Source organism: Manacus candei, unplaced genomic scaffold (assembly GCF_025592945.1).
Source record: "Manacus candei isolate 608988 ecotype Guabito, Panama unplaced genomic scaffold, ASM2559294v1 h1tg000041l, whole genome shotgun sequence".
Classification (NCBI taxonomy): domain Eukaryota; kingdom Metazoa; phylum Chordata; class Aves; order Passeriformes; family Pipridae; genus Manacus; species Manacus candei.
In genome coordinates this window covers 4,284,451-4,300,453 of record NW_026138089.1, presented here as the reverse complement: position 1 = coordinate 4,300,453, position 16,003 = coordinate 4,284,451, and the positions used below count along the sequence as shown (strand labels likewise).

At 35.8% G+C, this 16,003-nt stretch overlaps 1 protein-coding gene across 6 annotated transcripts in view; it reads left to right on the top strand.

Annotated features, from left to right (window-relative positions):
- Positions 1-16,003, top strand: part of CNKSR2 (connector enhancer of kinase suppressor of Ras 2) — a 205,143-nt gene that overhangs the window by 110,772 nt on the left and 78,368 nt on the right. For 4 of the 6 annotated variants that reach the window (XM_051794854.1, XM_051794853.1, XM_051794858.1 and 1 more), the window contains 3 exons: positions 1,292-1,438; positions 11,150-11,283; positions 14,879-15,090. In XM_051794854.1, coding sequence (XP_051650814.1) covers positions 1,292-1,438; positions 11,150-11,283; positions 14,879-15,090 — 493 coding nt within the window. The remainder of the gene's footprint in view (positions 1-1,291; positions 1,439-11,149; positions 11,284-14,878; positions 15,091-16,003) is intronic. The other 2 variants (XM_051794856.1, XM_051794855.1) reach the window with 1 other exon arrangement.

Below are 16,003 nucleotides of genomic sequence, written 5' to 3'. Positions count from 1 at the left end.
TTATCTTGCTTAAGCATAGGTAACAAATATATATTTGTGTCATTGCACTATAGCAATGATAAGGACCATCTGCACTCTCTTTGTTCACATTGCCTATTTAACTTTTTCAAATGTATTGACATGACACAAAACAACCTTTTTAAGGTTAAGTTACCTTATCACTTCAGAGGTCTAGATTTTTTTTTTTTCTCAGTTGGGTAATTTTGTTATTAATGTTGTTCTTGTACAGATTGTGAAAGGGGAAAAATATTTATAAATGTGATCCTTTATACATCAGTAAAATTTAGTTGTTTGTTTAGGGGGGAGAGAGAGAAAAAAAGGTAGAAAAGATGTCAAGTTTACAGAAATAATCACCTTCTGACTCTACAGGCCAAGATTTTCAAGGGATGTATTCCATGTATTGCCAATCTAAGTGCCAAACTTGAAAAAGCAGGGGTTTAACACCTTAAAGCATTTCACAATAGATACCTAGTAATCAGGCATTATTCAGACTTAACACTTGTCATTGTCAGTTGTAATGTTTTAATATTTGAAGTACTTTTTTCAAAAATGCAAAGTAGATTATTCAGAAAGTTCTATCCTGCATTTATAAACAAGGAGTTGTTACTTTCCATGTTAGTCAAGTTTTTAATTTTAGAACATTTCAAAATGCCGTAATTAAATTAGGAAAATTTTACTTTAGGCTGGACCACATCAAGTAGTGACTGGACTACATTTCTGTCATTGATTTACTGTATTTGTTTCTGAATCATGAAAGAAGTACTATTTTAAAAAAGGCCTTTTGTTTCTGACTTTATTTTTATAGCAGTGTGAAGAGTAGAAGATTTTCTTGAACTGTTTTGTGCTTGCATAAACTGCTAGGAGTAGTAGTGTATGACTACATGTGGTTAGTGGACTTTAAATAGTAACCATGAAGTACCAAATGCTCAGTTTTGAAATGAACTGTCAATGCAGAAACCAGGGCTTTTTAACTTTCTAGTTTCTAAAGTCTGTGTACCAGAGATAAGTTTGAAAACACCTTGAGATTTAATTGTGCATTTGCAGTGAAGTAACAGTAGTTTATTAATTCTAAAACCTGAAATGATGCATATACATGGTAATGCATTATAATAATTATTTTAGTTTACATGATTTTTATGCAGTAATTAAATTTTGACATTTCTAGAGTTAATTTCCTTTAATATATATATACACTCCTATAATGTTATTTTAGTAATCTTATTTAAAAAGGGAACATTACATATTGAATACTGTACCTCAATTTTATTGTAATGATTTTACTGGTTACCAGGTGGGGTGGCAGTTGAAAAATTTGGTGAATGCACTACGAGAGGATCCGAGTGGTGTTATCTTAACTTTGAAAAAGCGACCTCAGAGCATGCTTACCTCAGCACCAGCTTTACTGAAAAATATGAGATGGAAGCCCCTTGCTCTGCAGGTAATGAAGCTTAATCATAAGTCATACACCATCATTTTAACTATAGATTATCTCAATGATGCTTTATTGTGCTTCATCCTCAGCAGCATATGGATTTACTCTTGTATACTTTGAAGAATTGTTTCTGAAATTATTTCTCTGAAGTTTGTTCTCATAGGCTTAATTGAAATTAAACCTGTTAGAACTTTTCAAAGTTAAGAAGTAATCATCCCAGTGTTCTACAGTGCAGAAAAGTAGCCTCCGATAATTTTTCTAGCCAAGGGAAAACAAGCATGCTTTACAAATGGATAAATTTTAGTTTGGTTTCCTGTGAAGATCTCAGTACAATATAACCTCAAAAAAAGAGGGGAAAAAACTGTTTGAGTTCTCAGTTTGATCACTCATGAAGTTGCAGGAAAATTTATAAGGTGATTGTATTCAATAAAGCACTTGACCATCAATTTTTCTCATGTAAATAAAGTTGTATTTGTGTCAAAGTTGCCTTGCACATAAGGAGGTGTTAGCATAGGATATCGGCTGGGCACCTAATATTAGTAAGCCTGCAATATACTGAAAACAATGAAATGGTTTCATTAAAGCTTTCATGTTTACCTCTAGGATAAAATGTCACTGTGATGGATTACTCTAGGAAATAAAAGTTATGTTCAGACTGATGAAGTCATGTAACCAACAGATGGAACCAACAAGTAATCTGTTTTTCAATTCAATTCAGATAGAATAATGTTTAGCAATTTATTTTCTTTGGGACTTTTTATTATCACAGTAAAAACTCTAATTAAAAATTAAGTACATTTCAAAGATAAAAGACTTCTGCAAAGTTTGGACAAACGGAAAATGAGATATGAAAATGCCACTGCCATTAGCTGTGGTCTTTGCCATTTAAAATATTAAGAGATACTTAGAAAGAACTAATACTTTGAAGAACTTTTTTCAGATATGTGTATATATATATATATATATATATGCATATATATATATTTTATAATGGTTAAATGCATCATAGTCTTTAAAACTGAGTAAGTTTTTAAATAACTAAGATGTCTTGATCTTTCAGATGTAAAAAACTGACTAGACATATGACAAAAACTTTCAACCAGAAATATCTTATTAGCGTCTGAACATAAAATTGCAAATCTGTGTGCATGTTGTGAGTGCATGCATGTCCATACTTGAAGGCTGCACTTTTATCATAGCTGTAGCGAGAATATAAATACAAATGTAAAATGCACATCATTGCCTTAAATGGGGTCCAGTGCTTTCAATCTAAATCCTGTTTGGGTGAGTTTGGTATTTCTTTGTGTGATTTGGACCATTCTCCTAAATACTCCTTTTTGCTTGACTTTATCATTTGCCACTAGAATAATTGTGCTGAAGTCCCCACAAGAGAAGTTTCTGACAGGTACTAGGGTGTTACTCAATGGATTTGGCTTTTGATATCTACTGTATGCACATCTACATATCATTTAAGTTTCTCATTTTTTCTCCCTTTGACCAGCAGACTTATACGAACCGTTACTGGTTCATTCATCTTGGCCTATTTTAAACTGATCTACCTTAGATACAGTGAATTTGACCCAGCACATGCCTCTTTTCTATGCATTTGATGGTAAAGGGAGTCTGGACAGCAAACTTGAATGTAGTTTATCTGTATTGGATGACACTGACCCTAGATAGTGTTCTTCTATAATCTTACAGACTTGGGGAGTAGGGGGGCAATGGGAGTATTGGGTTTGGTGTGGAGATTTTTTTTTTGCTGATAGCATAAAGAATATTAATATTTTCAAGGCTAATGTGAATACAAATAGAGATACTGTTAAACATTACAGATATAATTCTGGTAACATGATATTATTCTGATTTTATCAAACGTGACACCAGGAAAAGGCCAGAGCCTCATTCAGCACTTATGTGTGCAGTGGGCATATGTGTGTCTGTTACAATTTACGATTTTAGCGTGAGAAACAATAGTTTTCTTAAGTAGGCGGAGTGTGGACAAAGCTCCAGGGTGAAGTGCAGACAAACTTCAGAAGCTGCATAATGTGGAAATTTGTGTTGATTTATGGAGATCAGAGTTGAACAGATGTTAAAGTCAGCTGATGTTAAAGTTTAAATGTAGCCTAAGTGTGAAATTGGTACCATACGTTATATCAATAACAAGCAGCAAAAGCATTGGGTGCAGTATAATTTTGTAGCTGTAAAAATATGAACAAGTTATATTTATTTAGCAAATTTTCTGGAAAAAAAAGTCTTCGGAAAAACTGTAAGTATGGCAATTGCAATTTGACCCTCTGACTGGTGTGAAATTTCTTATATTCCTGATTCATGTAAAGGGGCTATCCTTTGTTAGGAGCTGGGGAGGTAATGTGAGAGAAGAGGGGGAAAGTGACAGCAAATAGCAAAAAACCATAAGGGAAAGCAGTACTTACATCACCTTTGCAAGCAGGGGAGGTTATGACAAATCATTTTCCCATATCAGGATGTCTTACAATAATTGAGATCATTACAACTGTGCTGTCATCCCAGAGTTAAGTTAATTGAACCATATGTACAATTCAGCAGACACAAGCTATAAGGAAATTATGATTCAGTAATAATTCTGTTAAAGTGCAAAATATGACCAAAATATTCAAAAGATTGTAGAAGGAGATATGGGGATGAAATTCTGATAAAGTGGGAAATAAGAGCAGCAAAATGACTGCTGTGGTTTTTTTGGTTCTGCAAATAGCTTGAACACAGAAAAAATGTGGTGTCACATCCTAATCATATTGCAATGAATAAGGTGGGAAGGTGGAAGTTTGCCCTAATGTAAGGAGGCTGACACAGAAGCAGAGACTTGAGGTTTTGTATGCATCCCACCAATGAATATATTTAACAGCTGATGTCGTGGATGTAGAAGGTAAATATTTCAGTGAATTAAATTAGGAAACTCATTTACATTGAAATGTACATTGTAATGTTTTAATTGAGAACCTTCAAAACTTAATTTTAGCTTAAAGTAAATAATGTTGAGGCTTTACTGGTAAATTGCATTCTGCTTGTTTAGTCAGTAATTGTGTATGAGAACATGAAATTTGCCATTTGCAGCTACATGACAAACTAGACTTAATGGAGAGATACTAAATATGCCTGTAAGCTGGGAAAGTGCTAGATGAGTCTTCCAGTTCAGGCAATATGCAGGTACTACCAGTGGATCAAGCAGTTTTATGTGTAAGTGACAGGGCACCCTGGTAGCTAAATTATAAACTCCGATAGTGAAATTTTTTAAGAGCTTTCTGTCCGCTGTTAGTGATCTAGATTAGCCACAAGCCAAACGAACATTTGTGGTCTCCATGTCTGGAAAACACTTTCAGACCATTCAGATATTAAGTGCTTTTTAATTGGCATAAATACTTCTTAGAATATTCAGTTGTTTACTTTTAATAGCTCTGCCTTCACATCACAGTGTTGCCATGAATTAGGAGTTAAGTGCAGGCTACATTATTATTGATTAATTCTTTTTGTTGTTTTTTTTTCTTTTTGGCAGAAATGTGGTATATTCATTCTTTTCACAAATATCCTTAGAATAAATATGAAAGATTAGGGAAAAGAAAGAAGAAGAATTATGCATCTTGTGTAGCAGTCCTGAAACTGATATTGAGTGGCTTGATGTACAGTCAAATAATACAATTAGCCTATGGCTATACCATGCATCATTACATAATAAGTTTGTATTTATAAGGGCATTAATTCCAGCTCTAGGGTCAATCACTACAGAAATAAAAAACTTTTTTTTTCTTTTACCCCCTCTTGTGTCCTGATTAAAGAAAATGCTGTTTGGTTGTTTTTTTTTTTTCTCTTTTCAGTCAGTTGACTGTCTGTTTTAATATCTATCAGTATCCAACCTCTAACTGATAATCAAGGTTCTCTCATGATACATTTGGAATCATATCCAAATTTGTGAAGTCAAGGGATTTTTCAGCCTGCGTTTGTCGCTACTGCTTTTATAATGTTTGAATAAGGCAGCTGTGGCCTTGGGGAATTTAGTGGTTGCCTTTTGCAATTGAATGTATTCATTAATATGGTATTGTACCATGAATTTTAAGATGTAATGCCTGCAAGACAAACCTTACTAAATTTGCCTTTCAGTTACTTTTCTTAATACTCTGAGCAGTTGTGTGAGAACCCAGAATGATATTTCAGTATTTCTGACTGGGCTGAATGTGGTGAACAAACCAATTAACTTTAACCTTTAATTTTTTTTTATTTTTCTTACTTTACATAGAGGTGACTTTATCTTTGAACTCTCCAAATTTTTGTCTGGTTCAAAACCTAACTTAAATAAATGTTCTCTACTCTAGATTGTCTGTTTTATTTCTCCTTTCCACTTTGTGTTATTCTGGGGAGGTTTCAAAGGGAGGCTCCCCGAAGTGCTGCTTGAACAAGGGTGGAAAGCTCAACAGAGAAGATTCTCGGAGCATATGGAATTTTATGTGAGTCGCTATCATCACTCTGGCAAGAGCCTAGCTGCAAAGTCCTCTGCCTTCTGGAAAATGCTTTGTTAATTAGTCAAAAAGAAAGTGGACTTTACTACAGTGTGGAAGACTCTTCATCCATTTTCTTTATAATACAGCAAAGGAGTGCTAGAACAACATGTGCCATGCTGTGGTTAATTTGGACTACACCCACCAAAAAGGCTCTTCCTCATCTCAATGAGATTGGGGCAGGTCAAGCTGCCAACCACATCTTGTGTATTGACTGAGAAAAAAAACCTTCTGACCCCTCCTTCACCAAGCCTATTTAAATGTCACCTTTTGTATATCCAAATAGTTCACTGTACTGTTTTGTATTTGATTAAATTGTACCATTACAAAATCACCAGCAACTCAGTATCTGTAGTTTTTTTAACAGGTTTTTTTGGATTAGATATGCATCATATTTCCACTATGGTATATCCAGCTTTTCAGCCTCTTAAGAAGCAACAGCACCAATAACAACACTCCTTTGTTTGAAAGTATCGAAAGTATTTGTTTGAAATATTTAGTGTATTTCCTTACTTGATTATATTGCCTCCTTCATTCATCTAGAGACAATGCTATCATCGTCATTTATGATTAGAATTAATGATCCTACACTTTTTAATAATTAAATTTGAATAAAATATTGTTTGCTTTTAAGTTACTTGTTTGTCTTTCAGCTACATGGGAACTGGGCATTCTTTGCAGCACTGTTAAAATGGATTCTGACTGAATTCGTTACAGTATTGCATTACTTCACATCATGGTTGTTCTTATGAAAAGTTTATTTTGTTGGAAACATTTTGTTCAATGAATTGTCATAACCTTGATCCAATATGAAAAATATATTGGCAGTAAAATCTATTTACTGATGCAAATACTGTATAAAGATAATAGAATTTAAAATTTTGTATTGGTTTTGCTTGTATTTGGAAAAGTTGTATGCCTTTTTTCTGGAGCAATGTTTCTCAAACTATATATTGCTGGTTCCAAGGGAGTTAATGAAAGGTTCAAAGAGTTTTAAAAACATTAAAAGAATTTTAGATAGTGTATATTAAATATTAATTACATTCATTGTTTAGAGAGAAAAAGCAAAAATATTATGCTGACTCACTGGGGACACCCTCTCAGTTCCTTCAGGATTGGGGATGGGAAAAGCAGTAATAGGTCCCAGCAGCAAGAGGGAGGTGGGGAGTGCATGGCAGAGCTAACCAGGGACAGAACAGCTGCGAGGGGAGAGGGGACTTGGATGTCTGTGTGCTATCAGTCAGTACTTACAGGGACCTCCTATTTCCCTGCATTAGAGAAACTGATGTGCTGTAAGTAAAGATGGTTGGTTGCCTCTTCCCTGGCCAACTGACCGTTTGGGAAAGGCTCCATGCAGAAAGGCTCCATGCAGACTAATGATCCGGAGGGAGGATGGTGCATTCAAAACGTTTAAGAAATAGTACTCCAAAATGTATTGAAATATGGATTTTGTGTCTGTCATTGTGGGTTAACATTGATGCAGGGTCATTTGTGGAACATTTTTTAGGTTACTCCAAATTTTAATATGTAAATTCTAAACTTTTCCTGCCAGGCTATTCCCATGGGTCAAGTATTTAACTCTTTGGACTTGAAAACTTTTTAGTTTTATTGCTGTATCAGCAATCCCCCTTGCCCTGACCAACCTGTCAAAAGGAACTGCAACAGGAAAATCTCTACTCCTTGGAAGTTAATTAACTCAGGGATATCACTGATCTCCAATGCATCCAATTGAGAAATACTTGAATGGAGTTCCATGTGGTTTTCCTGTTCAATGTGCTGCATATGGTTCACTGAGTGGCTGCCATTGAACTGGAGAGCTACATGAGCTGATTTACTTGCAGATGACCAGATTGACTTGACTTGAACGGTTGAGGTCTCTAAATTTCAATGCAAAATGTGAGGTAGATGCACCATACACGCAGGCCATGGTCTGAAGGCTTTCTTTTCAATCAAGGGGGTCTGAAGACTTTTAATTCCTTATAAAAATGAAAGCTGAACTCCTACAGCACAAGGTGGTAGGTACAACAGTGCTCTCAGTGTGTTGAACTACTACCAGGAGAGACCATTTAAATGCTTTTACCATGTAGAAATTCTTACTGAGCTGTTGCTTTACTGGTGAAGTCTTGATAACTACTTTTTTATTTTAGAAGTGGTGAGAAATTTTTAAATTTGGATTTCCCTTTTTCTTCTAATTAAACAGCTTTTCTGTTTCTGTGGAAATAAGCAGACAGTTGAGTTTGGCAATACAAAAGAAATTTGGAAAAGATACGAGAATGTTTTGAGACAATCCTACAGGATTGTGCTTCCACTTGTACTAGACTGTATTATAATTTCTATACCCTTGGGAGCTCCAGGTGCCCTGGGAAGATGTACCCACCTTGCCGTCCTGGGAGGTACCACATCCATTCAGACTTTCACCAATTACACTGTATTTTCACCTCTGAAAGTGTCTGACATGGGAACAGTTACCTTCAGTAAACTAGATAGCTTGTGGTTTTCTGTGTTAGACTGAATACCATTTCTTCCTATTGCATTCACTGTTTTAACTACTTTCCTGTGCCAAAAAAATAAACTAAAATAGGCATTTTTCAAAGATTTACAAACCTGAACTAATTTCCAGCATCAACCAGCAAATAGTCTGGAGGACAAACTGAGCTGTGTGTTGGGGCTGTGTATTACACCAAAAAGAATCCTCAGACTTTAGCAATTTTTTTTTTTTTTTCAGAAATTAACTCAGTATCAGTAGTATTTAAATAATTGCAGCCAGGTATTCCAGGCTGTAACATAAGGGAAATTCTTTACCTGTGTCCTCTAGCCCTCTGGCAGCTTGTCAGGACTGCCACAGGCACATCAACCCCTTGTACATCCAGATCACTCTTATGCTTGAGCATGACTTTCCTTACATGACATAAACTCATATTGAGTGCCACCAGTCTAGTTTCTGGGGCTCCCTTTCCTCTTATCTACCTATTCACGCAAGTAAAGTAAAGGGTTGTCTTCCTCCTGTAATTAGAGAACAGCAAACCCCTACTCAGGCTGTCTTCCTCCAAGTGCTCCTGCTGGTATAAGCCATGAGCAAACAGCTTGGGCTTAACAAGTGTAAACAGGATCTAAGTTGCAAAATTCTGTTGGTTTACAATGAAAATTAATTAGACAAGCTACTCAGCAAGGTGTGCTTGTCATAGAAGTGCAAGGTATCAAAAAGGAAATAACTAGTGTTGTATTAGTGAGTGGTTCAAAAACATCTATGGCTACGTTGTCACAGATGAAAATTAAAAGATAAGGTTTTTGTTTCTCTGAAAGTTGGGGGGGGGGGGTTCAGGGTGTTTTTTATGGGTTGAGTTTGGGGTTTTTTTACCCTGTTTTACCACCAGCTTTATTCTTACTTTTGCAGACTTTTGTCTTGTTTTTAGTGGTTGTAAAGTCTTTTACCTGTCTGATTTTGTGTGTGTGTCTTTCTTTCTCTCTTCCTGTAAATACTGGTAGTCTTTCCTTGGCCTGGCTATAGAATACTCACATTAACTCTAATGAGCAAGGAAAGAATTAAGCAGTAACATTGTTTATAGGATGCAGTTTTTGAACATTCAAAAAGAGAAAACTTTTGTCAGTTTGTAGCTGTTGCTTTAAAGGTGGACTTTCAAAGTTTTAATAAGTCAATTTTAAGCATACATTTTATTATATTTGAGATAAATAACATCTAACACAGCTCTGTTCCCAAAACAAGGCAATAACTGGCTAAAGCATGGGGTTTCCTAAGTGATATTCATTGTTCCTATGTACAGATTTTAAAAAAGTAACACAATGGTGGGGACTTCACTTGATAAGCATAAGTTTGAATGGCTTATCGCTAGTTTATGAAAGGCCAACTTTTTGAGGAAGTTTCTGCTGTTAAACTTTTGGGGGATTCTGCACTATAGGCATAATACTATGGTGTCAAGATTAGTATCTAGAAAATGAGAATTGGTTATTCTGCACAGGAACGCCCTTTTGGTCTGTTATGAAATATTGTTAATAGTACTGGCAGAAGGATCTTTCTATGCACCCATTCAGTCAACATTTAGAGCTTCTCTGCCGTCAATACAACATGAAATGTTTGTATTCTCCAGTAGTTACTAAGGTCAGAAATTAGAGGTATAGTGAACACTCTTCAATCCCAGCACTTCTTTTTTCAAGGAGTTAAATTCCAAAGATATAGCAGGAAAAAACTCTTTCTAAGCAAAACTCAGCATTTTTTAATATTAGATTAATTTTAAGGTATACAACAATACTCTTGTACTTGCTGTTTTGCTGTTTTGCTTTTGCTTTTGTTTGAGTTTAGGTGTCTTACAAACCAAGCCACATAAGGCTTTCCTTATTAGGTAGACATGTTATTAAGTAGACTGCAGCAAACAAAGTTTTCTTCTCATTTAATTTTTCTGTATCTATGTAGAGACTGTTAGAAAATCTTGCTATTTAATAAAGTTATTAAACAGTGATTTAATAAAGTTAGTTAAACTAAGGAAGAAAAAGGTGTGCCTAATTCATGAGATAGAGGGAGAGATGTGATTAAGGAACGATCCTGTTTGGACTGGAATGATAGCTAGAATGCATGATTATTCTGCAAGGAGGGTACAATTTATTTACCTGTGACTAAATGTTATTTTGTGAGGAGAATGCCCAGGGGAATAATGAATAATAATAATCTCCCATTGATTCTGCGTGTTCTGAGGATGCAGTACCTGATTTAACAGCATCTGCAGGCATAAACTGAAGCTTTTACAGTTAATTCTTAAGCTGTAGAACAGATGGGGGGACTTGACATTTAATTTAATGCCTACTTACGCACCTTTTACTGTAAAGTAGACTTTTTCTTTACAATGTTAGTTTAATTAAGGAATTAACTGGATTCTGTATGTTATTTAGTCGTTACGATTTCAGCAGTAGCTCTACTGATCACCATTTTTATGAGCAGTGGCAATAATCTTGCTATGCTGAAGGGAAAAAGATGTAATCAGAGGAGTCAATTTTATAAGCACAATGCATAAGCATTCATAGATCTGTCTCCTTAGCATGAGTGTTTTTTAGTCAGTTTAAGAGCACACAAAACTATTTCTTTAGCTTTCTGAACTATAGTCTGTTTATGGCTTTTTCAAATAAAAATGTATAATATGTAAGGATAATCTTGATTATTTCTCTTTCTCTTTTGAACCAGCCTCTTATTCCTAGAAGTCCTACAAGCAGTGTTGCTACGCCATCCAGTACTATCAGCACACCTACAAAAAGAGACAGCTCTGCCCTTCAGGATCTCTACATACCCCCTCCTCCCACAGAACCTTATGTTCCAAGGTAAAAAATATCATTTCAGGGTACAATTCAATGTAAAAGATATTTTTGAGGTAACTGACCATTTCATTCCTACCCATTTATCAGCCTGCCCTGCAGAATAGGCTGTATTTTGCAGGTGAACTGATTATGAAGGGTAGATATGTTGAATCAGACCCACAATGTTCTGAATCAGTGTATTGTCTGCAAAACCAACAGTAGCCTTTAGAAAAGAGGGCTTAGTACCCTATTTTATCAAATATGGGGTAATCAATTGACTGTAACAGTCTTGTCCTCTTTCAGAAGAGCAAAAGTTACCTGAGACCCTGAATCTGTAACCAGAAAAGAAGTTCGTATCTTTCAACTTCAACAACAGAAATTATTAGTCCTGCCATAATGTTTTCTTTTTTAGATATATTTGATTAGATAGCATTACAGCAAATTTCAGGACTGTGTTTTGGTGTGGCCACTCTGCTAGATTGTGCAGTGACTGTGCTGTTCCCTGTAAATGTACCTGCTACTCTGACCTGCCACCTGGAACAGGCATTGTCATCTCTTCCGGGTCTCTGGGCTTTCTGAGCCAGAAAAGCAGCAGATCTTTCTTGCAGATTCATCAACCTACCTTTACGTGACCTCAAATGATGCAGTGTAATTGTATAATGTACACAGATGCTGCTTTCCTAAAATTTTGAGAGAATTATGGTCTACAAATAATACAGAAGTAGCTACCCAAAAGTCTAGGAATGTATTTAAGAGGAATCAGAATTTTTAAAGCTTCTGTATTCTTACACAGAGGCTATCACATGTCTGGTCAATGTATTTTTAACTTACTTCTTGCTTTTCTTTTAGTTAGTCTATTAGTTTAGTCTTTTAGTTCTTGGGAAGTCTGTAAGGGCAGCATGTCCTTTCTTGTACCCGAGTTTCTCGTAGCTGAGTTTTTCTTAGACTTTCCTATCAGTAACTCTTCTAGCCAATTAGTGAGAGGTATGACCTGATACTGGCAAGATTTTCCAGGGAGTCATCCAAGAGTGAGGTATAAGGCATATTAAATTGCTTAGTGGGGAGCAAAATTTGTGATTCTATGATAAATTCTTACTCTTCAGAGATATGAAAAACCTTCCAGGGCAAAAGAGTGACTTTGCACTTCATGGTGATGTCACAAACCTTTAGTGAAGCCTTGTGTCCCATGTTCCTTCCACATCCCTGCCTCATCTGTACCTGGCTTGGTTACTATTTCTTGGGGGAAAAAAAAAGGCCATTTTATTTCAAATGTGACATGTATAACACAGTTGAACTTGCTGATGTAATTAGTTTAATGTTTGTCTTAGAGTGAGATAGACAAACATAATGCATTCACTATTTTTTTGTCTTTTAATTAAATAAAAACACAGTCAGTCATGGCATTTGAATTGTTTACAGAAATTGAATTTATATTTTATCTCCCTCATAATAATATTTTATTATGCTTATGTAAATGTTTTAAAGACATGGTTTTCAGAAAATTGAGGGTAAAGAACCAAGTATTTAATTCTAATCCATTAACAAAAAAGCTGGGGAAAAAAGCCCCCGAAACACAGTCTTAGGTTTATTTCTTTTTGAATGCAGTAGCTATATGGTGAAGACTTGTTGCTCCTGAAACTATACCATCTTAAAAGAAGCAGTGCCTTTGTAATGCTCTTCTGATCATGTTTACCATCACAAAAATACTTTTATTTGATAAGAAATGCATCCTCTTTATTGAAGTATTTTTAGTGATCATTCAGTACTCATCAGTTTTTGAGTTCTACTCTAGAAATTGAGATCTTCAAAATGTATTTTCATTATTTATTAATAACATCTCTGAAATCATTATGATAATGCAGTAGTTTGGACCAATTCCTATTAAATCTTATAATACATATTAGCACAAGCTGTAATCTTATGGAGAGATTAAGCTTTGTACATTTGAATTTTTTTATCACCGTAATCCTAATGGACTATACTTTATTTCACCTGTCACATAGTGTACAGTGTTTCTGCATAATTTGTTTTTTCATTACATCAGGTTTTTTGTCCATGATTAACTATATTAAATCATGTCTTTATTTCGGGTATTATCAAACTGTTCAGCATGTGTTTCTCAGTTTGTTGTTGCCATTCCAAAAGAAAAAAACAAAACAAACAAACCCTCCTTTTCTTACTGGAATAGAGTAAAAGACTTGACATTTTTACAGAAATTGTAAAATCCAAAACCAGACCACCTTAGTGATGATACCCACAGACAGCACAACTGCTGACATAAACTGCACCCGGATGGCATGACAAAAAGGGACCAGCAATTTCCATGTGGTAGTTGCTTAGAAGCGTTGGTTGTAAGTCAGTGCCTGCTCAAATTTGTGAAATGCCTTTGGGGATGAGAACTGCAGCCTTCATCTCCAGAGGGCTGTGGCAAAGGGTGTTTGCCCGGTGGCTCTGCACTTAACTCCGTGCTCACAGTAAAGATCCCTCCAGCTCGGGCTGCGCTGCTTTCCTCATGCCAGCCCCTGATGAGGGTTGCAGCACTGATTAGCATCTGGCTGTTTTGTATCAGTCTCCATTGTGTTACTCCAGTGCTGGAGTCCCCCTGCACTGTCAGCACAGAAAGTCTTTCTGTGATCAGAGGTGACTCCACAGCCCTGCTGAGGCTGCACCATCCCCCCTCACTGAGCCAACACCAACCCTGCTCTGGGAAAGCAACCTGCCAAAGCAGGGACAGAAGGACTCCAGCAAAAGGCATATGGCCCCAGCTTCTCTCTTGAATGTCTCCCATGCATTTGGCTGCCCAGGAATAACTGTCTGATTAGGTCTTTTGCAACCCTCTCCAGGCACAATTCTACCAGCAGGTTTACTAAATGAGCCCTGGTTCACCTAGTACAAGAGAGGACTCCTAACCCAGTACCACTTGCTCTCTTGATTGATGCCTTTGAGTGGTTTGCATTTTCAAAGAGTGGGGCAGGGGTGCAGGAAAGCAAAAATTATTATCTTGAGGATCTGACACAAACTCCAAAGTGAGCACTGTCCTGGGATAGCAGCTTATGAGCAGGTGTTACACACCATATTTGGTACTGCATGGATGTACCTGTACAACTTCTAGACCTGGATGGATTGTGCAAGACTATGTCAGATGTCTGTACATCATCTGCACGTGGTTCTTCTTGATCTGAGGTTAATTTGTAAGGAATCAGATTGAGTTTGCTGGTGCTCCATATAACCATGTCTTAAAAGTATATGATGTATTTAAAAATGCAAATCTGGAAAAGTAAGGTAAACATTATTCCTCTGCCCTAAATCACAAGGGCAAAAATAACAAGAAATAAAAAAGAGTAGCTGCACATCAATTTTATTTCCTATAATTCTTTTCAAGATAAACCAATGAGATGAATAAGTCTGTAAAAGAATTGAATAAGCAGAGATGTGTGAGGTAACTGGCATATACAGGCATACATATGCATATATGAGGTGTGATCCTGATGTGGGTGGATGTCATCATCTGTTTTGATGCATGAAATACTGATATAGGCCCATGTTTATTGAAATATTTGCAGTTTAAAAACATCAATGTTTTATCTCAATATACTAAAGCCCTGTCTTTTTAATAAAGGGATGAAAAGGGAAATCTACCCTGTGACGATGTTGGCAGACATATAGTGGGCAAACCGGTTCATACCGGATCCGAATCTCCAAACTCATTTCTTGACCAGGAGTATCGGAAACGCTTTAATGTGGTTGAAGAAGATGCAGTTTTATACTGCTATGAATATGAGAAAGGAAGAACAAGTGGTCCTGGAAGGAGAGAGAGCACACCGACATATGGTATGGCATTGATCTAATAAAGATAATCACCTTTCATTGATTTTAGGATTTTCGTGCATCTGCTTTTGTTTTTAACCATGAAAATATTTCTGGCGGCCATTGATTTTGCTAAAAATTCTAAACTACTTTAGTCCAATTTCAGTCTAAGAGCTTTATTCTGTTAAGGGGGAAAAAAAATACTTAACATGTTAGGGAGAGCAAGTCCAGTTTTATATCAGTGGTTTTTCTGAATATAAATTATATAATTGTGTTATCAACTTAATTTTCCAGATTATGTTTCAGTATCATTTTATAGAAAAAAGCAACTAACAGAAGCCCATATTTTTTTACTAAAAATACAGGATGAAATTGTTCTCTCAGTATAACAGCAAGGCTTGTATAAGTTTAGTAATTCATTGTTGGAAATATTTTCCCAGATATAATAATGATCACAACCACTTCAGGTTTACCAAGAGATGACATGCTGCTTTCATGCTGCACTGCTCTCTAAAACTTTTTAATTTTTCTTTAGTCCTGTAACTTCCTATATGGGAAGTGATGACAATTATATATAACAATTCCTCTTTATTTGAGATTATAGGTTGCTTAAGGAAGAATTTTGCATGTAAACATGCACATGTATTCATGCTACTTCCACATCTTGGATTTTTGGCTTATTTGGGATGAAAATTCAGAAACGATTTCTGGTGAGAGTTTCGATGCTCAAACCCTTGTACTCCCAGTTATTTTCCCTTTGAACCTGTTGGAACTCTTCCCTTACCTATTGTAACTTGTTTCAGCTTTGGACTGGGAGAATTGGGGGTTTTTTTGCCAAGTAAAAAATTGGACAGGCATGGAGTTATTAGGCTATAGAAGAAAATGAAGAGGAAATATCATGTTTAAAAAAAAGTATTTTCACTGCTATGGTGTTAGC